The 23407-nt window shown below is 53.3% G+C and overlaps 1 protein-coding gene across 2 annotated transcripts in view; it reads right to left on the minus strand.

Annotated features, from left to right (window-relative positions):
* KDSR (3-ketodihydrosphingosine reductase) overlaps nt 1-23062 on the minus strand; it is a 42258-nt gene extending 19196 nt beyond the window's left edge. For both annotated transcript variants that reach the window (XM_069569141.1, XM_069569140.1), the window contains exons 1-6: nt 22733-23062; nt 16443-16532; nt 14337-14393; nt 10625-10690; nt 10338-10433; nt 3495-3686 (exon numbers count right to left, since the gene is read on the minus strand). In XM_069569141.1, coding sequence (XP_069425242.1) covers nt 3495-3686; nt 10338-10433; nt 10625-10690; nt 14337-14393; nt 16443-16532; nt 22733-22840 — 609 coding nt within the window. In that variant the 5' untranslated portion in view covers nt 22841-23062. The remainder of the gene's footprint in view (nt 1-3494; nt 3687-10337; nt 10434-10624; nt 10691-14336; nt 14394-16442; nt 16533-22732) is intronic.
* Between the last annotated feature and the right edge of the window lie 345 nt (nt 23063-23407).

Genomic DNA, 23407 nt, shown 5'->3' on the forward strand with positions numbered 1-23407 from the left:
TCTTATTTATTAGCATCTTCCTTCCACCCAAAAGGGAAACAGGCCGCACAGATCAAACATGTGCCCTGAGTGACTCCTGGAGTCCTTCTACGAGACAGGCTTAGGGACAGAAAGCTGTCGTACATGCCTTTCAATCCCAAAATGTGCCTTCTGCTGTGTTTCTGAGGCCAAAGGGAAGAGCTGAGGCAACCCTGACCTAAATTACAGACACATCATAGCACAGACAGGGAGCGAGAAGGCAGGACCAAAAGGCACAGACTTTGCTACTATTTCTGTTACAAAGTCATGATGCAGCTTTCAGCAACTGGACAGAATTTTGGAAAACTCAGCTTTATTACCTAGAAAGCTACACAAGGCCATCTGCCTCATCTATTTCGGGAAACTGTTATAAAAGAAGGTGGTTATTCATAGAGAGATGTATCGAAGTGAAAGCTACAAAAGAAATTACTGGTGTTCTTGCTGGAAATTTCACAGCCATATGTGCCCCACTGGCTAAGCATATGTTACAGAGACCTGTTATCAACTAAGCGTATCAAGGACGTTGATGACAGTGAAATCTGCGGCTGACTCCTGCGGGATGAGATGAGCACAGAGTGCTGGTCCCAAAGAGGCCGGTGGGGACTCTCAGTGGCCCGGGACGTGTCTGCGTCACACGAGCTCCTCCAGTGTTAGGGCAGCGTGGCACTCTGCTCAGCACCACACAGGGCTCTCTGCAGGCTTCTGAATCAGAGGTTGGCCAGCTGCGGCCTGAGGACCAAATCTGGCCCTGTACCTGTTTCCACGAATAAAGATTTACTGGCACACATTCGCACCTGTTTATTTAAACCACGCACAAGGCTGCTCTCCTGCTATCATGAGAGATCTGAGCAGTCGAAACAGGTACCATCTAGCCCTCAAAGGCTAAAATATTCACTCTGGTGCTTTGGGGGGGGGCGGGGATAAAAAAGTGCCCACTCCTACTCTAAACCATGAAATGAGCGCCTGAAGCCACACTCGCTGTGAGCGGGTTGCTGCTGCTCAGTCGCTAAGTCATGTTCGGCTCTTTGCGACCCCATGGACTGCAGCCTGCCCGGCTCCTCTGTCCATGGGATTTCTCAGGCAAGCATACTGGAGTGGGCTTCCTTCTCCAGTAAGAGAAACTGCCACAGTTAATTTTCTTCTGGGCTTTTAACATCATGAGGTAGTGTTACATTTCAGTACACAGCTGACCCCTGAACAACATGGAGGTCAAGGCACTGACTCCCTGCGTGACCACATTTTAAAATCCGCATTTAGCTTTCCAAGGCGCCCACCACACCCACGGTGCAGCATCAGAGGGTCCAACCACCCTCAGGTCAGGTGGCTCTACCATCTTTACTGGAAGAAAGCCATTCACAAGTGGACCCGTGCAGTTCAAATCCGTGACGTTCAAGGGCAACTATATATAGAATTAGAAGGAATTTCACCTTAAAGTACACGGTTTGGGAAAGGGCCAGGAGGTGCTCCCTAAGCACCCCCGGTGGCAGCAGCGCAGAGGAGGACGGAGCTGCACACGCCTGGCAGGCGCCGACTGGACGCTGACCCCAAGCACCCTCCTGCCACGACACCCTCAGTAACCATGCAGATTCGTGACCACGCCCATTCATCAGTCTTTCTTTAGGGTATTAAACCGTAAGTATCAGGAGGGCCAAGTGCAATTTTTAGTCCAAGTCTTATTCTCATTTTTACCAACAAGGATGATGAGATCAAGTTAAATGATTTGTCTAAAAACTGAGAGCTACACAGTAGCTCTTCCCTCACACACATCCGCATTCTATTAGTCAGGACTTCCCTGGTGGCTTAGATGGTAAGGCGTCTGTCTACAATGCTGGAGACCTGGGTTTGATCCTTGGGTCGGGAAGATCCCCTGGAGAAAGAAATGGCACCCCACTCCAGTACTATTGCCTGGAAAATCCCATGGACAGAGGAGCCTGGTAGGCTACAGTCCATGGGGTCGCAAAGAGTCGGACATGACTGAGCGACTTCACTTTCCTTTCCTTTCAGGTGGCTCAGTGGCAGAGAATCTGCCTGCCAACGCAGGAGATACAGGAGACTCGAGTTCGATCCCTGGGTCGGGAAGATCCCCTGGAGGAGGAAATGGCCACCTGCCCCAGCATTCCTGCCTGGGAAATCCCCATGGACAGCAGAGCCTGGCGGGCTGTAGTCCACAGGGTCGCAAAGAGTCAGACACAACTGAACACCTGAATACACATGCATGAAGGAAGGATCTTCTCGTTAAAGGAACATCTTTAAAGAATGTTAAAGAACAATGACAAAGAAGGGGATAAAGTATCTGGTTACCCTTACGCATACTCACATGGTATCAGGTCAATACAGTCACAGCTTACGGGATCTTTAAAATTATCTACTTATTATTATTTTTTTTAATCAAGGTGCATCTTTCTTGTTTACTTTTTGGCTGCATTGTGAAGCATGTGGAACTTCCCCAACCAGGAACTGAACCCGTGTTGCCTGCAGTGGGAGCTTGGAGTCTCAAACACTGGGAAACCGAGGAAGTCTGACACAGTTATTTTCTCGTGTTTTACTTCACTGCACTTTGTAGACACTGCATTTTTTATTAATTGCAGGTTTGAGCTTCCCAGGTGGTAAACAACCTACCTGCCAATGCAGGAGGCATTAGAGACGAGGAGTCGATCCCTGAGTCAGGACGATCCCCACGAGGAGGGCACGGCAACCCCCTCCAGCGTTCTTGCCTGGAGAATCCCGTGGACAGAGGAGCCTGGCAGGCTACAGTCCACGGGGTCGCACAGAGTCACACACGACTGCAGTGACTCACACTCATCCACAGACACTGCATGTTTTACCCGATGAATGTCTGTGGCAACCGCGTACTGAGCAAGTCCACCGGCATCAGATCTCCAGCAGCAGTTGCTCACTTCATGACTCTGTGACACACTTTCGTAATTCCCCCAGTGTCTCAAGCATCTCGTCATGACTGAATCTGTTACGGTGATCTGAGATCAGTGACCTTTGCTGCTACTAAGGGCTCACTGAAGGCTCAGAAGATGGTTAACATTTTTGAGCAATACAGTATTTTTAAATTAAGAATGTATACTGTTTCTTTCAATGTTCTTGCACACGTCACAGCACAGCACAGCAGAGACACAGCCTTCCTGTGCACGGGGAAACCAAACGTTCCTGTGACTCGCTTTAGTGTGATACTCTCTCTACTGCAGATGTCTGAAACACAAGAGCTCTGCCGTCTGCCCATAATACTATGAAGATGTTGGTACTGCTAAGTTAGGTTCAGTTGCTCAGTCATGTCTGACTCTTTGCGACCCCATGGACTGCAGCACGCCAGGCCTCCCTGTCCATCACCAACTCCCAGAGCTTACTCAAACTCACGTCCATGGGGTTGCAAAGAGTTGGACACAACTGAGTGATTGAACCGAACTGAAAGGGGAACGTGTTCCCCTAGGCTGAAAGGAACAACGCAAAAGTGAAGACGCTCTTACCTCCATCTGCAAAGCCTCTGCCAGTCCCCTGATGGCAAACTTAGATGAAGAGTACGCTGTGTAACCAAAGAGGCCCAGCTGCCCGGCCTGGGAGGACACGAAGACGACCCTGCCCACGCGGCGCTCCTTCATGGTGGTGATCACCGCCCGGCTGGGGTACACGCTGCCCAGGTAGTTGACGCTCATCAGCCTCTGCAGGGAACAAAGAGGCCTGGAGCCTAAGCAGGGCGCACGCAACGGGCACCTGCCCCGGGTCACCCGTGCGCCCGCGCCCCTGGGGTACGCCGCCCCGAGTCACCGGCGCACCCTTCGGGTACCCGCCCCAGGTCACCAGTGCGCCCCACGGGCGCCCGTCCCGAGCCAGAGCCCGGGTCACTGGTGTGCCCCACGGGCGCCCGCCCCAAGCCAGAGCCCGGGTCACCGGTACACCCCACGGGCACCCACCCCGAGCCGGAGCCCGGATCACCGGTGCGCCCCACGGGCGCCCGCCCTGAGCCGGAGCCTGAGTCACCGGTGCGCCCCATGGGCACCCACCCCGAGCCGGAGCCCGGGTCACTGGGCGCTCAGCGGAGCTGCTAAACAAACCGGAACTAAAGGGTCCCAGAAGTGACTGAGACACACAGGGCTCCCTGCTGGGGGCCCGTTTCTTTTCTTTCTCTCTCCCTCTTCTTTGCTGCCATACAGTTGCTTCACAATGTCGCCAGTCTCTACTGTACAAGAGAGGGAATCAGCTCCGTGCAAACGCACACCCCGCCCCTCTGGGTCATCACAGAGCGCCGAGCTCACTGCCTGGCCTACAGCCTGCCACTCCCTGTTTACGCAGGGCGGTGCGGTAAACATCCGTCTCAGCCTCCCGGTTCACGCCCCTCCCGTGTCCGCCTGTGAGAGCCTGTTTCAATCTCCGGTCTCACTCTAGCCTCACGTTCTCACGACAGCACTCGGGTCTTTGCTGAAGCCGGGACAAAATTAGTCTTCTCCTTAGAAAAGTACACTGCACGGTGCCGGTAATCCTCTTGAGAGACAGTCTGAGCAAAGAGCTTCTAAACTGTTCCTGCCCTGTTAGTTCTAAGTGACAGAGAGGCCAGGACAGGAGTTAAGAGCGTGGACTGCGGGGCTGGGCTCTACCATTCACGCCTATTTGATGAAAAAGCTGGACACTCTACGTAATTCCTCCGCGGAAAGTGGGTTCACACAGTGTGATCTCACAGGCCTGCGGCAAGGACTGAGGGAGGAAGCAGAAGGCACGCGCCCTCCCCGCCCCACCGCAGCAACCACCCAGTGCACGTGGGTTCTCGTGATGGGGGGGGAAAGGCACAGGTACCAAGGGTCTCCTTCCCCCTCATCCTGGGAACTCTTAAAACTTTAAAATTTCCCACCTGAAAGTCTCATGACACTATCACAATGCTTATACATTAAAAAGTCTTATGAAAAACTAGGTCTATCACCATGCACAATATGAAACAGAAAAATAACAGAGGCCCCCAGGTGGAACCCAGGCCTCCTGCGTGTCCTGCTGAGCTATCAGGGGAGCCTCCAGGTGGCGCTAGAGGGGAAGCGCCCGCCCGCAAGGCAGGAGACCCGGGGACGCGGTTCCATCCCTGGGCCGGGAAGATCCCGGGAGGAGGGCATGGGAGCCCACTCCAGTATTCCTGCCGGGAGAAGCCCATGGACGGAGGAGCCTGGCGGGCTCCAGTCCGTGGGGTCGTGAAGAGTCAGATGCGACTGAAGCAACTTAGCAGGCACACACTACATCTATTAAAGAAATTAAAGTTAAAACCTTCCCACAAAGAAAATCTCAGGTTTCACTGGTGAATTCTACCAAGTATTTAAGGAAAATAAATCAATCCTACACAAATTCTTCCAGAAAACTGAAAAGGACGGACTATTCCTCTACTGATGTTATGAGGCCAAAAAGTAACACAAAACCAAAAAGTAACATTACAAAACGCTACAGCTAATATCCCTCAAGAACATAGAAAGGATAACACATCCTGACCAAAGGAGGCTTATCTCAGGAACACAAGGCTGGAAACATCTGGAAACTAATCAGTGAGTCACCACATTAACTCACTATTTGATGGTGAAAAGGACTCGATCAGCCCAGTAGAGGCAGAAAGAGCGCCTGACAAAATTAAACATCCATTCCACAAAAAACTCTCAGCAAATTAGGATAAACTGCTAAACTCGGAAAAGGGTGTCTACCAAAAATAAACAAACAAAGCTACAGCTAACATCAGGCTTAAGAGTAAAAGGCCAACTGCTTCCTCCCTAAAGTCAGGAGCGAGACAGAAACGCCTACTTTGGCCACCTCTAGTCAGCAAGGCACTGGAAGTTCCAGCCCACGGAATACGCGTATCTAGATGGCAGTGGAAGACCTAAGACTTGCAGATGACATGATCTTGGCTGTAGAAAGTCCAGTGAACACTAGAATTAATAGTTGAGTTCAGCAACACTGCACGATCGATACACAAAAATCAATTGTAGTTTTTTCTACATGAGCAACAAAAACTCAAGAAATTGAAATATAAAAACCACTTACACAAACATCAAAAAATATAAAATACTAAAAAACAACATGCAAGCTCCACACACTGAAAATTATGAAACACGACTGAGATAATTTTGTTTAAAAACTTAAATAAATGGAGATATATATTGTTATATGGGTTGCTGCTGCTGCTGCTGCTAAGTCGCTTCAGTCGTGTCCAACTCTGTGCGACCCCATAGACGGCAGCCCACCAGGCTCCCCTGTCGCTGGGATTCTCCAGGCAAGAACACTGGAGTGGGTTGCCATTTCCTTCTCCAATGCATGAAAGTGAGAAGTGAAAGTGAGGTCGCTCAGTTGTGTCCGACTCTTAGCGACCCCATGGACTGTGGCCCACGAGGCTCTTCCGTCCATGGGATTTTCCAGGCAAGAGTGCTGGAGTGGGGTGCCGTCGCCTTCTCGGGTTATATGGGTCAGAAGACCATGGGATTTTCCAGGCAAGAGTGCTGGAGTGGGGTGCCGTCGCCTTCTCGGGTTATATGGGTCAGAAGACCGTGGGATTCTCCAGGCGAGAGTGCTGGAGTGGGGTGCCATCGCCTTCTCGGGTTATACGGGTCAGAAGACCAAATATCGTTAAGATGTCAGTTTCCCTCACATGTACCTATGATGTCAGTGCAAAATCCCAATCAAGACGAACTGGGGCTTCCCTGGTGTTCCAATGGTTAAGAACCCGCTTTGCGATGCAGGGACATGGGTTTGATCCCTGCTCAGGGAATTAAGATCCCACATGGTGTGAAGTGCCTGAGCCCACGCGCCTCACGAACGACACCACTGCTGGGACACAGTGACGAGCGGTCCAAGTGCAGAGGTGCTGGTGTGGAGACGGTGCGGGGCTGGGCGAGGAGATGGTGCGGGGCTGGGCGGGGAGATGGTGCATGGCTGGGCAGGGCGGGTGCTGGTGTGGAGATGGTGCATGGCTGGGCAGGGCGGGTGCTGGTGTGGAGATGGTAAGGGGCTGGGCAGGGAGATGGTGCATGGCTGGGCAGGGCGGGTGCTGGTGTGGAGATGGTGCGGGGCTGGGCAGGGAGATGGTACGGGGCTGGGCAGGGCGGGTGCTGGTGTGGAGATGGTGCGGGGCTGGGCAGGGAGATGGTACGGGGCTGGGCAGGGCGGGTGCTGGTGTGGAGATGGTAAGGGGCTGGGCGGGGGGGGTGCTGGTGTGGAGATGGTGCCGGGCTGGGCAGGGAGATGGTGCATGGCTGGGCAGGGCGGGTGCTGGTGTGGAGATGGTAAGGGGCTGGGCAGGGCGGGTGCTGGTGTGGAGATGGTAAGGGGCTGGGCGGGGGGGGTGCTGGTGTGGAGATGGTAAGGGGCTGGGCGGGGGGGGTGCTGGTGTGGAGATGGTAAGGGGCTGGGCGGGGGGGGTGCTGGTGTGGAGATGGTGCCGGGCTGGGCAGGGAGATGGTGCATGGCTGGGCAGGGCGGGTGCTGGTGTGGAGATGGTGCGGGGCTGGGCAGGGAGATGGTACGGGGCTGGGCAGGGCGGGTGCTGGTGTGGAGATGGTAAGGGGCTGGGCAGGGAGATGGTGCATGGCTGGGCAGGGCGGGTGCTGGTGTGGAGATGGTACGGGGCTGGGCAGGGCGGGTGCTGGTGTGGAGATGGTAAGGGGCTGGGCGGGGGGGGTGCTGGTGTGGAGATGGTGCGGGGCTGGGCGGGGAGATGGTGCATGGCTGGGCAGGGCGGGTGCTGGTGTGGAGATGGTGCCGGGCTGGGCAGGGAGATGGTGCATGGCTGGGCAGGGCGGGTGCTGGTGTGGAGATGGTGCGGGGCTGGGCAGGGAGATGGTACGGGGCTGGGCAGGGCGGGTGCTGGTGTGGAGATGGTAAGGGGCTGGGCGGGGGGGGTGCTGGTGTGGAGATGGTGCCGGGCTGGGCAGGGAGATGGTGCATGGCTGGGCAGGGCGGGTGCTGGTGTGGAGATGGTAAGGGGCTGGGCGGGGGGGGTGCTGGTGTGGAGATGGTAAGGGGCTGGGCAGGGCGGGTGCTGGTGTGGAGATGGTGCGGGGCTGGGCGGGGGGGGTGCTGGTGTGGAGATGGTGCCGGGCTGGGCAGGGAGATGGTGCATGGCTGGGCAGGGCGGGTGCTGGTGTGGAGATGGTAAGGGGCTGGGCGGGGGGGGTGCTGGTGTGGAGATGGTGCCGGGCTGGGCAGGGAGATGGTGCGGGGCTAGGCAGGGCAGGTGCTGGTGTGGAGATGGTGCAGGTCTGGGCAGGGAGATGGTGCGGGGCTGGGCAGGGCAGGTGCTGGTGTGGAGATGGTGCGGGGCTGGGCGGGGGGGGGTGCTGGTGTGGAGATGGTGCGGGGCTCGGCGGGGGGCGTGCAAAAGAAATGGACTGTGACTGCTTTTTCAAGCAAAGTGAGAGAGACAGAGGAAGGAGACAGTGTGATGGGAGACAGGCTGAGAATACATGAGTTTTTTAAAAGGATTAGATTCATGCATTTTTAAAATATTGCCACATACTTCATATTCTATATGTGCGTTTTATTTCTTCCTTCATCTCACCCGCTTCATATTTTCTCCTTGCCACTGACACCCACCCGCCGCTGCCCGAACTTTTTTTTTAATGCCACACCACAAGGCAGGCAGCATCTTCGTCCCCTGGCGGGCTTGAACCCGTAAGCCCTGCGGCAGGCGCACGGAGCCTTGACCAGGACTGCCAGGGCAGGCCCGCACAGTCACCCGGTCTCATGTGCTTAGCTCCTGCTCCTCTTGCTCAGTTATGACCCCCACACATCTCTGACCCTGAGCTCCAGACCTCCGTTAGACACAGATGCGGGGGCCCTCCCCCTCTGCCCTGCACAGACCCTGCTCCCCGGCGCCCGGCTGCACAGCTCTGCGTTTACGTGCTGCAACCACACAGCCCCTTGCACACTGGTCCTCTTCACCATCCACGGTCGACCGAGGAGTCTGCCGACCTCCCTTCATATCATCTTCCACACACAGGCACACAACTCACACTTCTCTCTCACCGGCCACCTCTGAAGTCCTTCCCCTCATCCGTTCATGCCTAGACTACAGCGACTTCCTCCAACTAATTCTTTACACAGCCGTTGACATAATCTTCAAAATGTCCCTGCCAGTACCTAGAGATAAGGGCATATAGGTCAAGACATCTATCTCTTGATTCCCCTCCCCTTTGGCTGTGCTGAGTGGCATGTAGAATGTTAGATCCCAGACCAGGGATTGAACCCACAGCCCCTGCCTCAGAAGGCAGAGTTGTAACCACTGGACACCAGGAAGTCCTGACCCAACAGCTACCTTTTCTGCTGAGCTGATAAAGAAGCCTCACAATACCAGAATCCCAGCTAAGGCAGCACCCTGCGTCTGCCTGTGCTGGCCTTGCCCAGCTTGACTTGAAATCGCAGAGCTCACAGTGCTTTCCCCCAGCCTGTCAGAGCAGGACGTCCGAACTGCTGCTCTGGGAGGCTCCTCTTCCATAACAGCGGGTGCGCTCTAACGTCACTGAGAAGATCACTCAAAGCCCATCACCACCATGAAGGCTCTAGAGACCAGGAGGAGAGAGACAGCTGACGCGACAGCAAGTGAAGAAAAGCACGCTGTGCACGGAAGGACTTCAAGGCTGCTGTGCACTCCTGCAGCCGGCACTTCAGAACCATGACACGCTGTGGCGCGCTGCCTTCCTCTCTGGGATTGAGAATGCCAGAGTCTGCTCTCCAGCTTCTTCGGGTTTTCATTGTTAAAAACACGGATACTTGACAAGACAATCCAGCATCTCTTGGCTTACAAAGAGCTCTATTGATAATACGACCTCAGTAAGTCAATACTAATCTGTGTCAGGCTGGAGGTTGCATTCCCATCTTACAGCTGAGGAAGCCAAGGTCCAGCGGTTTGCGTAAACTTCTAAGGCTGGATGGTCACTGGGACTAAGACCCTGTCCAGCCTTCCTCTAGTTTGCTGAAGCTTCTGTTAAACTGGAATGCATTTCACCTATTTCATTCATAAAGCTTTTAGCCATAAACTAGTTCTCCCTCCACCCCACTCCAGTACTCTTGCCTGGACAGAGGAGCCTGGTGGGCTGCAATCCATGGGGTCCCAAAGAGTCGGACACGACTGAGCGACTTCACTTTCACTTTTCACTTTCATACACTGGAGAAGGAAATGGCAGCCCACTCCAGTGCTCTTGCCTGGAGAATCCCAGGGACGGGGGAGCCTGGCGGGCTGCCGTCTATGGGGTTGCACAGAGTCGGACACGACTGAAGCGACTCAGCAGCAGCAGCAGTTCTCCCTTTTAGTGTATGGGCTACCACAGTGAGAAAATGAACAAATTTTTACTTACTTCAAAAGTACTGACTTCAAGATCTTCAAATTTTCCTGCAAGTGACGTCCCTGCACAGTTCACAAGCATGTCCACCGGGCCCAACTTCTCCTGTGCCTGGAAGTTCATCAAATTGGGCATCAAGGAAGAGAAACAAAGAACCCGTTAGCAGCCAATCAAGTCGATAAACAAAATCCATAAAACGATTAGACCTACAGGGAAGGTATGCCACCTGCAGGCCACACATCAAAACGGCAAGGACCGATCAAAAGGCGAGTGGGCCAGCTTCAGCCGCCCCGCCCTCTTACTTGTTTCATGACGCTCTCCACTTGGCCATAGTCCTGGGACACATCGACCGATATACAAAGCACCACCTGTTAGAGAGAGGAAGAGTGATCGAAGCTTTAAACGCAGAGCTTTAAAAGAGCTGTCTTTAAAAATTAAAGGCGATTCTTTCCAGCAAGTAAGGAGCCCAGTTTGGACGCTCCAATTCCAGGATCGAAGCCACTGCCGATGCAACTAGGAGGCAGATGGGGGACGGGCGGGCAGCTCTTCCAGGGGTTCAGCGGCGAAAGACACCGCCCACAAGGCAGGGGATGTGGGAGACGGGGGTTGGATCCCTCGGTCTGGGAGACCCCCTGGAGGAGGGCACGGCAACCCGCTCCAGTGTTCTTGCCTGGAGAATCCCAGGGACGGGGGAGCCTGGTGGGCTGCACAGAGTCGGACACGACTGAAGCAACTCAGCCTGCATACACGGGCAATTTTTGGCAGGGCGGGGGAAACTGTTCAAACTACCAGGGAAAAAACGTCGCCAGGGCCCTGCTTATGCTATGCAGAGAAACGCGCCAGCTCTGGGACGGGAGGCTGCCCTGGCCCCTCGTGCACGCCCCAGCCCTGAGGACCTTCCCCTTCCTGGACGTGCAAGTCAAGGACTATTCACACGGCCTGAGGCTTCTGCCAGGTGAAGAGCAGGGCTAACCAGGGGGAGAGGGGGCGGCCGCGGCGTCAGCGAGACTGGCCTTCACCAGGACGCTCCAGATCTCTAGACGGTGCCCTTCTCTACCAGAGCTACAGGGACAGGAAAACAAAGCAACGAAGCTGGGGGACCCGCCGAGCTGAAGCAGCGACGCCGGGGGACCCGCCGAGCTGGTGCTTTCCGATGTCTGTGGGCTTCAGAGAAGGGGGTACAGACAGAGGCGCCAGTACTAGAGAAAACCCCACATACGCACAAAGATAGGTGGAAACCCCCCCCACACACACAAAGAGAGGTGGATGAGGACATCTGCTTGCAGGACAGAGTGCAGAGGAAGGACAATGCAAACAGCCAGTAAGACAACTGATCCAAGGCACGCTGCGGCGCCCAGGGTCACGCCACAGCTGTTTAAGAGACGAGGCAGGTTTATCCGACTGACATGCAACGTTCTCTCCACTTCACTACCCTAGCATCTTAACATCACCGACTCAATGGACATGAGTCCGAGCAAACTCTGGAAGATGATAAGGACCGGGAAGCGTGGCATGCTGCAGTCCAGCAGTCCATGGGGTCGCAAAGAGTCGGACATGACTTAGCGACTTAACAACAAAAAAGACAACAGAGCTCTCTAATGAATTTCTGGAGGGGAAAAATGAGGCGATTGAAACCACAGTGAAACACCATTTAAAACCCATCAGAAAAGCAAAACTTAGAAAGTCTGTTAATACCAAGTACTGGCAAGGAGTCACTACTGGCAGGAGTGTAACCATTTTGGTGAAGCATGCGCTCGACAGTTTCATTTCTAGGTGTATTCCATCCTTGTACAACGCACAGAGACAAACCTTAGCAACAGCAAGGAGAGCAAACTGACAGAAAACATGGAGATACCCTGAATACCCACCCACAGCAGAGCTAACGGAGGAGAGTCTACACAGACAAGAGACTCTCGACAGAGAGCCGATGGATGGAGGACAGTCTACACAGACAAGAGACTCTCGACAGAGAGCCGATGGATGGAGGACAGTCTACACAGACTAGAGAACTCTAGACAGAGAGCCGATGGATGGAGGACAGTCTACACAGACAAGAGACTCTCGACAGAGAGCCGATGGATGGAGGACAGTCTACACAGACAAGAGACTCTCGACAGAGAGCCGATGGATGGAGGACAGTCTACACAGACAAGAGACTCTCGACAGAGAGCCGATGGATGGAGGACAGTCTACACAGACAAGAGACTCTCGACAGAGAGCCGATGGATGGAGGACAGTCTACACAGACTGGAGAACTCTACACAGAGAGCCGATGGATGGAGGACAGTCTACACAGACAAGAGACTCTCGACAGAGAGCTGATGGATGGAGGACAGTCTACACAGACAAGAGACTCTCGACAGAGAGCCGATGGATGGAGGACAGTCTACACAGACAAGAGACTCTCGACAGAGAGCTGATGGATGGAGGAGAGTCTACACAGACTAGAGAACTCTAGACAGAGAGCTGATGGATGGAGGACAGTCTACACAGACAAGAGACTCTCGACAGAGAGCCGATGGATGGAGGACAGTCTACACAGACAAGAGACTCTCGACAGAGAGCTGATGGATGGAGGAGAGTCTACACAGACTAGAGAACTCTAGACAGAGAGCTGATGGATGGAGGACAGTCTACACAGACTAGAAAACCCTAGACAGAGCTGATGGATGGAGGACAGTCTACACAGACTAGAAAACCCTAGACAGAGAGCTGATGGATGGAGGAGAGTCTACACAGACTAGAAAACCCTAGACAGAGAGCTGATGGATGGAGGAGAGTCTACACAGACTAGAAAACTCTAGACAGAGAGCTGATGGATGGAGGAGAGTCTACACAGACTAGAAAACCCTAGACAGAGAGCTGATGGATGGAGAAGAGTCTACACAGACTAGAAAACCCTAGACAGAGAGCTGATGGATGGAGGACAGTCTATAGAGACAAGAAAACTCTAGACAGCAGCAAAAAAAAAAAAAAGAGCAATTACTTCATGCAGCAACTGAGGGATTTTAACAATATCAGGTGAAGAATACACAGAGAATGATGTTGTATTAGAGAAAACAGGCTAGCGATGTCCCAGGGCCAGGAGTGCGTGGAAGAGAACCAGGACTGACTGCTAAGGAACATGGATCTCCTTTACGGGAGGATGAGAGTGTTCCATGACTGCATCTGGCGATAACTGCAACTCTGTGGATATGCTAAAACCCACTGAACTGTACACCTTAAATCAGTGAGCTAAACAGTATGTGAAATTCTATCTCAACAAAGCCATCAAAGTAAGAATGATGCCATGAAGTTCAAAAGGCAGCAGAAGCAAACACTCTTCTTGGGGTGACGGGCACTCATGGTCCAATTATTTAAACACAGTGGAAGGGAACTCCCTGGAGGTCCGGTGGTTGCGACTCTCAGTGCAGGGGCGGGGGCCCCTCCCTGGTCAGGGAGCTAAGGTTCTGCCTGAGTGCGGCACAGCCAAAACACTAAAAAACGAAAGAAAAAAACTATAGAATCAAGTTGGGGGTCACCTCTAGGAATGAGACAGAAGGATAAGGCTGATGTGGGCAAAGAGAGGAGATTTCAAGGGCCCCAGAAAATGCCATTTATGAAGTTGGGTGATGAGTGTGTGGCTATTAATTTATCATTATGTTTTAGCCTAAAATATATATTGTATAAGACATATACCATTGCATTCATCAAAAAATTGCATAATCAAAAAATATTTTTAATACCTCCTTCCCTTTATGTTAATTTGAATAAATAACTGAAATGAAATCATTTTCTAGGAAAGCATCCTGTTACTGGATCACTTGAGTGTGTGTGTGTGTTAGAGTTTATGCATTGCTCGGGTAATAACCTGAAATCCAAGATAATTCAAACAATTTCACGATTTTAGAAACAATATAATTAGGAACAGTTGGCGTGCTTTCAGCGAACTATTCGCAGATGAAGTCATGGTCTCTTCCTTTGCACACCTGTGCTGATTAGGCAGAAAATACATCACGAGCACAGTGACTTTACCTGTTTATCATTAATAGAGTGTTTTTCGATTTCTTTCTTTGCCTGCAACAGCTTGTCCTGAAAGCAACAGAGAACAATTAGTTCTGGTGATGGTCTATTTGTCCACTTGTCTGTTTAAAAGGAGAGAAAAAGCAGTTTGTACGAGGATTTATTAACTGCCAGAGAGCACACGGGACATCACCTGTGCGTGCAGAGCTACGGACCACACGGCTGTGAAGTAGGCTGAGCTGTGACTGAGGGACAGTGAGGTTTTACATTCGCTGCAGAGAAAGACAGTTTAAGAAACTGACGAACCTCAAAGTCCCAATCATCAGTATTGATCGCTAAGGGTCTCCCATCAACTCTCATAAATGTTTCCATTGTCATTACGGAGACAGGAAACATATTCCCAAACTGAAGGGTGTGGTGATTTCACGGCATAGTGATTTCCCGCAAGATCATCTAAAGAGCCCTTCCTCCACCAAAAAAGCAAATAAAGTAAAAATCACTCGTGAGATGGACGAGGTACACCTATGCTCTGAGGACAAGCAAAACTGTCCGGTAATTGAGTGATTCTCCCAAGGTCTCAGTGGTGCTTGTCTTAGTCATTTTCAAGAAGATGGAGATCAGTTTACAGTGCCTCAATCTGCTATAAAGGCTAGAATTTAAATACAGCATGACGGCAGAGACGAACAAAAGGAGAAGGGAGTCCTTTCAAAAGACGCGGAGGTTTTCTAAACAAGAATGCGCCTGTAATAAAGTCGCATTATTCTACTGATACAGAGGGGCACCATCTGACTTTGCCAGAGTCGGAGCATAAAATTACACTGGAGAGTGAAGGCCTTCTCGGTGCCGGAAGGCTCGTTCAGCCCCAGCAGCGCCAGGAGCCACGGAAAGCCGGGGCCTGCCCTGCCTCCCGTCTCCTGCGTCTTCCGTCACGCCCCAGCACTGGACAAACCTCACAGGACGCCGTTTCACCACCGCCGGGTTTTCAGTCGCGGAAGGTGGTTTCGCTGCCACAGCAGATGCGCTGTTGGAGCAGTCCCGGGGCAAATAAAAGGAGCTGATGCTGCCTTTCTTCACTTTTAAAGAGGTGACGGCGCCCAGAGCCTGATCTGCGCGGTCCCCCGGGACCCCCGTGGCCAGCCATCCCCCGGGGGCACTGCCCAGCTGTGGCCACCCCCCGCCCCCGCCCCAGGGCAGCTACCACCCCGCTGCCCTCCCTGTTCACCGGTGAATCAAACCCCATCAACGACGCTGCGCTGCATGTGCCCCTCGGTCCATCGTCCTCCCTTCTTGTCTTCAGCCAACAGAGATGTCCCGAGCGCCCACTGTGACCCGAGCTCGAGGCCAAGCCAGAAGGCCTGCCGTGGTCCCCCCACCCGGGGAGCAGGAGGATGCGGGACTATGGGGGAGAACAGAGCGCCCCACCTTGGGCTCTGGCAAGGAAACAGACACTGAGCAGAAAAGGAACCAGATCTGGTGCTGAAGCGGCACAGAAAAACCCCTGCTTTGTGGGACTCTGGGGAGGAGGGAGACTCCCCCGTGCAGTCTGGGTCTCACTACAGATGGCGATTACGTCGCAAGCAAATTACAGAGGAACGCCTACAGTCATCTTTCAGGACTCAGATCCGCCCTGCGCCGCCGTCGGTGGCTCCGGGCAGGGGGCTGGCTGCCTCCGGCCGGGGGCGGGGGGGGGGCACCTGAGTCTCTGCTTCTCCCAGGCCTGCAGTCTCTGCAGTGTTGCCTCAGAGTTCCTGGCCCTGAATAAACATCTGTGGAGCTAACCTGACTCCAACCAGGGAGTTTTTGCCCAGAACACAAATAACCAGCCAGATGGTAAAGAATCCACATGCAATGTGGGAGACCTGGGTTCGATCCCTGGGTCGGGAAGATCCCCTGGAGGAGGGCATGGCAGCCCACTCCTGTATTCCTGCCAGGGGAATCCCACGGACAGAGGAGCCTGGCGGGCCACAGTCCACGGGGTTTCCAAGAGTCGGACACCACTGAGCACAGCGCAGGAATCACAGCTCCAAGCAGAGACGAGGGTGAACACTGCGAGGCTCGCACGGCCTCTGTGACTCACATCATGCTGACTTAGCACCTAAGAACGCAACCGGAACTTACCTCATTCCGTGCAACCAGAGTTATAAAGGCTCCTTGTTTGTAGCACTCGATAGCAATGCACTTCCCGATGCCACTAGAGCCTCCTGTAACCTAAAGGCAGAAAGGAAGAGATCTTAGCACTTGAAACTTCCCTTCTGTGGGAAATTTTTAAAACCTATGACAGGGGGCTTCCCCGGTGGTCCGCCATATGTAATATGGATAATAGACAGCCAATGGGAATTTGCCATCCGACGCAGGGAACTCAAACCCAGGCTCTGGAACAACCGACGGGGGGCGGGGTCAAGAGGGCGGGGAAGTGGGTTCCCTAAGGCTGACTCACGCTGTTTGGCAGAAGCCAGCACAATACTGTAAAGCAATCACCCTTCCATCAAAAGTAAGTAAATACTAACAATAAATAAAGAATCTGCCTTGCAAGGCAGGGGAGGCAGTTTAATCCCCGGCTGGGGAACTGAGATCCCAAACGCCCCGGGACAACGAAGCCTGCGCCTCGCAACTGAGACCCAACGCAAACAAATAAAACAACTATAATGGGCTCCAAAATCTAACCTACAGGAACTAAATCTTCAGCTGCTGTAGCATCGTCATCCCAGACCGAATGAACGGTGTTTAAGAACAGCAGGGCGTGCGGGTTTGACTGTTTCCAGTGCTGAACTGTCCACTGCACACCTGTAATATATTTCTGAGTCCACTGCGGGGAAAGAGCCCTATACATCTAGCTGATGAGTCTCATTTCAGTCTGATAATCCGAAAAGATCCGTGCACCCCTATGTTCACGGCAGCACCAGTCACAACAGCCGAGACGCGCAAACCACCTAAACGCCCGCGAACCGATAAGCCGTGTGGACGCACTGGACGGGCGCGCACGCATGGACTGGGGCGGAACGCCACCGGCTGTAAGAGAGTGCTGTTTGCAGCGACACAGATGGGCCCAGAGGCTACCGTACCAAGTGAAGTAAGCGATACAGAGAAAGACAAGTATCAGCATCGCATGATGCCGCGGTACGTAGAATCTGATATATGACACAAATGAGCCTGTCTATGGAACAGACCCACAGACGCAGAGAACAGGCTTGTGGTTCCAGGGTGGCCGCGGGGCGGGGGCAGGAATGGACTCGGCGTTCGGGTTTAACAGATGCGAACTACTATGCGCAAAATGAATGAACAAGAAGGGCCTACTGCACAGCACAGGGAATCACATCCAACCTGTGGTAAACCGTTACGAAAAAGGACGTATATGTATATATTATATACAATATATAACTGAATCACTTTGCTATACCGCAGAAATTAACACATTGTAAATCAACCGTACTTCAATAAATTAAAAAATAAAATAAACACATTACTTTGGCTTTGCGTCCAAATGAACATTGTCTTTCTATATATCTTCTATGAATGACCAGTTCTACAGGAGATGAAAAGAATAATCACCAGCCTATATCTTATGATCTTTCAAATGACTGCTTATTATAAAGTAATACATGATCAGGTAGAAACACTAAGCAGTGAAGCTTTTCTTCTGGCACGATTCTCGTCTTCACCGTCCACAGCTCAGCATACTGGCTGGCTCCCAGTCATGCCTTCTCCAGCCACCAGGCCTTTGCACATTCTATTTCCCCTGCCAGAAACGCTCTCCTCCCCTCTTTTCATCTAACTGGCATCTATCCACCCAGTCAATCTCAGCTCAAATGATCACAAGCTTGGGAAAGCCTCGCAGGCTGCCCTCGGCGCCGCCTCCCCGCCCCAGCCCGCTTTCCAGCACGGCAGCCTTTCTCCCCTTGCTTTTCCATCACTCCACAGCCACACAGCCGCGCATTTACCTGTGTGACGATCGGATTCCCAATCATCTCTCCCATTGCCACTCCACAGACTCCCTGCTGCTGCTGCTACGTCGCTTCAGTCGTGTCCCACTCTGTGCGACCCCACAGACGGCAGCCCACAGGCTCCGCCGTCCCTGGGATTCTCCAGGCAAAAACACTAGAGTGGGGTGCCATTGCCTTCTCCAATGCATGAAAGTGAAAAGTGAAAGTGAAGTCACTGAGTCGTGTCCAACTCTCAGCGACCCCATGGACTGCGGCCCACCAGGCTCCGCTGTCCCTGGGATTCTCCAGGCAAGAGCGCTGGAGTGGGCGCCGTCGCCTTCTCCCTAAAAGTACCAATTCCATTTGGCTCTCCACTATATCCTGGGCTTCCCTAGTGGCTCGGATGGTAAAGACTCTGCCTACAATGCAGGAGACTTGGGGTCGATCCCTGGGTCAGGAAGATGCCCTGGAGAAGGAAATGGCAACCCATGCCAGTCTTCTTGCCTGCAGAATTCTCCTCCTGCAGAGGAGTGTGGCAGGCTACAGTCCCTGGGGTCGCAAAGAGTTGGACACGACTGAGCGACTAACACACACACAGTACTCCCAGCCTTCAGTATAATGCCTGGCATATAGAAAGGACTCAAAATATACTTAACTTAATGATACAAATGTAACATTGTCTTTCTATTCATTTTTCCTACACACATTATATAACACAGGTCAGGGGAGCAGGTGAAGGAGGAAGAGACGAGTCAGACAGGCATCTGCCCTCACACATTTGTGTATCCTACTTTAAAAAAAAAATGTATAGTCGAAAAACTAAAAGGACACACAATATTGCCTTAGATAGCTATATCAAAACTTAGTTAACATTCCCCTATAGTCAGACATCTAGATTGTTCTGAATATTTTATTGTTAGATATAAATCTTGCTGTAAAGAGTATCTCTGATCGCATCTCATGACTTTAAAGGTCAAGACTCCTTCCTACACAATGTACCTATCTCCATGCAACTTCCCAGTTTCTCCTGAGCCTCAGCTTCTCACTAATGAAGGGATTTCTTTGGGTTAATTAACCAATTATCTACCAGTTACTGTAAAGATACATCTGCTATCCCGCCTCAGAGCCACCTCTGAAGAGCTCTTTGCTATGAAATATGTTGTAGGGGGGCTTCCCCGGGGGTCCAGCAGCTAAGACTCCCAGCGCAAGGGGCCTGGGCTCTACCCCTGGTCAGAGAACTGGACCCCACCTGCTGCAACTAAGGGTTCACCTGCCACAAGGAAACAATGTGGCTGCCACAATGAAGACCCAGACCACCCATGTAAATAAATGTGGTGGTTCGGTTGCTCAGTCGTGTCCGACTCTCTGCGATCCCATGGACTGCAGCACGCCAGGCTTCCCGGTCCTTCACCATCTCTCTGAGTTTGCTTTAACTCGTGTCCATTGAGTCAATGTAGATAGATATTTAAAGTATATATATTTCACAGGCGGTTTTGGCTTATCATTCATCATTCCAATTAGCAAGATCATTAAAAACGTCCCTGACTGCCACTGCTGCCTACAGGTCCCTTCACCCAACATCTCCCGCACACCTGCATTTCCAAATCCCATGGAACCCGCAGAGGCGGGTCCCAACAGCTCCTCCTCCAAGAGGCCTTCCGGGCTCCGCCCTCTGTCCTCTCTGCCACTTTTGCACCTTCCGCAGTTCATTCTGCGCCTGCCTGAGCTTCCAGGTCAGACTCTGAGTTCGCTGAGGAGGAGTGTCAAGTCTGAGCTACTATCCTCATTCCTAGCACAGCACTCTGCATAAACAGTTGCTAAATAAGTACTTGCCTACCATTAATTTGCAAAGTGGCGTACGATGCCATTTCCGTGAAAAAAGAAAAAAAAAAAAGCCAAAAAAGCCTGTAAGTAAATTCCCTGTTATTCCATGACTACATGGAAGTTGAAGTGATGAGGTGACTGAGAAAATGTATATGCTCTCAAGCGCTCTGTAGACACTATGATTGTTACCGTCCTGTTTCTAGACTGAAACAGGCAAGCAAGCTGTGTCAAACTGCTGCACAGCAAAGAGCAGGGTGTAATTTTATAAGATTTGTCCATAAAAACAAGAATAAGACCTTAGCTTCTGAGTCATGGTTCATGGGAAACTGACCTTCCAGTCCAAGCCAGCTAATTCATAGAAGGTATCTAAGAACAGGCGTAAGTCAATCCAGGCTACGTTACCCTTGAGTGGTATAAGAAAGCTTAAGGGATTTTCTTAATGGCTGAGAAAACCGTAAATATGCACTGAGTAGCCTGACCTTTGGTAACTTGAGACATGAGACCCTAAAGATAACAGTTTAATGCCTTTCTTTATCACTCGCTCTGACTGTTTTGCCACTACTGTTTTAAATGCTAGTATCTCTCCAATTGCACCACACACCTCTTATCAAGGGCAAGAGAGGGCGCTGTGCAGTCAGAAAAGCTTCTCCATCCATCTCTCCAAAAGGGTGGGTTTGATTTTCTAGTTCTCACCAAATCAGTTTAACAGTTTTGTTTAAAAAACAGCTGATTTAAATAAGTGTATACTGTGTAAGAGGGGTTCCTTGGTGGCTCAGATGGTAAAGAGTCTGCCTGCGAGGCAGGAGACCTAGGTTCGATCTCTGGGTCGGGAAGATCCTCTGGAGAAGGAAATGGCACCCCACTCCAGTGTTCTTGCTGGGAAATCCCGTGGACAGAGGAGCCTGGTGGGCTACAGTTCAGGGGGTCACGAAGAGTCGGACACGACTGAGTGACTTCACTTTTCACTTTCATGCGTTGGAGAAGGAAATGGCACCCCACTCCAGTGTTCTTGCTAGGAAATCCCGTGGACAGAGGAGCCTGGTGGGCTGCAGTTCAGGGGGTCACGAAGAGTCGGACACGACTGAGTGACCAAGTGTTTGCACGTGCGTGTGTACACACACACACACTGCGTAAGACGTGCTGCACAGCTTTACCACTGTCATTAGAGAGCTAACACTGGTCAATCAGAAGTGTTTTAAAAACAAACGAATAACTAGCTCTGACCTAAGCCTGCTCATGCTTCCCCACCAGCAAGACATTCTGAACACTGGCCCCCTTCCTGACACGACTGGGTCTGGTCCTAACAAAATTCAAGAAAAACAATTACACTTTTACTCTTTTTATGTCATTAAAAAAAGAAGACAGATGGTGACACCATGTCAACTATTCATGTCGTCCTCACATTATTTACAGTGGCACAGCCAAATGAGATGGTGAGAGTAAGAAATTCTGTGGGACCTACCCCAGCAGACATGTTTGTTATCTTATCCACCGCCTGCAGAAGCATGATGGGGCTGGTAGGACCAGAGTCACCATTTAGTGAGAGTCCCTTACAGACACTACAAGGTATGCTCTGCAAACATCGCTGCTAAAAAACCCAGGTTTTAAAGCCACAGTTTTTGAGGCATAAGCTCTCTTGCAGATGTGACCCCTTCAGAAGGTAACATGATTGTAAAATTTTGCTCCTCTCTTCCCTGCTAATGAACTAGCAAGTCACCTCCTTATCTATCTTCTGCATCAGGAATGGCAGGAGGTGGAAGTACACTAAATAGTTTGACGAGAGAAATTAAACAAAATATATGTTTCCATTCACAAACTCTCCGCGGGACGTCAGACACGCTGAAAGCAACGACCATCCCATTCCATCTCATCTCAGCGATGCTCGGATCTTAGCCAGGACACCCAAATGTCACCTCCCACACCAGGAGGATTTGCGATAACTGCTTAGTAACTAACTTTTCTTATTCATAAGCTCCCGTCTCTACGTGCCTCGGGCTTGTAAAAAAATTCAAGTAAGAAAAGAGCCCAGAAAGCCACAGTAAATGGCAGCATACTGGGCGCAGAAAAGAAGGCTTTCTGTTTAAGTGAGCTGGTCTACCTGCAGAAAAGGGATCGCCGAAGACAGGAGTTTCTGGTAAGAAACAAACCAACCCACAGACCCCTTCATTCCCAACGCACAAGCCAGGTTCTCTGGCTCAACCGTCTGACTCTGAACCGGGGCGGCACCCGCCGACCCCAGGCCGAGTCCAGCAGGGACAGGCCGTGCAGACGGGGCAGAAGGGCCCCAACGCCGCTGGCGAGGGCTGCCGCTCCGCCGGAGAGACTCTGCCCGCGGTCACTTGCGCAGGCCGCCATCCGGGGGCCGCCCCGGCGGAGCCCCGGGCCCCGGCCAGGGCCGCGCGCCGCGCGCGGGCCGCCAGCGACCGCGGGGGCCCGGCGGAGTCCCGCAGCCTCTCTGCCCCTCGGCGGACTCATCGGGGAGCCCGAGCACAAAAACCCCCAGACCCTCGGACCCCGGAGAGGCCCCGGGCGCGGACGCGCGCCCCCCGAGCCCGCGCGGGCCCCGGGGGAGCAGAGGCCGCGGAGGAGACGGCGCGGGGCGGCGGGGCGGCCTGGGGCCCGCGCTCCGGGGACGGCGCCGCCGCGGCCTCGGGGGCCACTCACCACTACGTGCGCCCCGGACAGGGCGAGGGGCTTGGGGCTGATGAGCGGGGACACCATGTAGAGCAGCAGCACGAAGGCCACGAGCGACGCGGCGGCCAGCAGCAGCATCGCGCGGCCGGCGGCCGGGGCGCAGCTCGGCGCAGGCTCGGCGGTCACGCGCGGCGGGGCCGGGCCGGGGCGGGGCGGGGCTCGGCGGCTCGCGGGGCGGGGGCTGGGGGCGTGGGCGGGGCGGGGCGGGGCCGGGGTACGGCGGCGCGTGGGGCGGGGACGGGGCGGGGCCTAAGCCGGTATTTGGCACCGGGCGAGGCCGGCGGCGAAACAGGTCGAGGTGGGCTCTCGGCGGCGCGTGGGGCGGGGCCTGGGTGAGGCGGGGCCTGGGTGAGGCGGGGCCTGGGTGAGGCGGGGCCTGGGTGAGGCGGGGCCTGGGTGAGGCGGGGCCTGGGTGAGGCGGGGCCTGGGTGAGGCGGGGCCTGGGTGAGGCGGGGCCTGGGTGAGGCGGGGCCTGGGTGAGGCGGGGCCTGGGTGAGGCGGGGCCTGGGTGAGGCGGGGCCTGGGTGAGGCGGGGCCTGGGTGAGGCGGGGCCTGGGTGAGGCGGGGCCTGGGTGAGGCGGGGCCTGGGTGAGGCGGGGCCTGGGTGAGGCGGGGCCTGGGTGAGGCGGGGCCTGGGTGAGGCGG

The sequence above is a fragment of the Ovis canadensis genome, chromosome 23 (assembly GCF_042477335.2).
Source record: "Ovis canadensis isolate MfBH-ARS-UI-01 breed Bighorn chromosome 23, ARS-UI_OviCan_v2, whole genome shotgun sequence".
NCBI classification, from domain to species: Eukaryota; Metazoa; Chordata; class Mammalia; order Artiodactyla; family Bovidae; genus Ovis; species Ovis canadensis.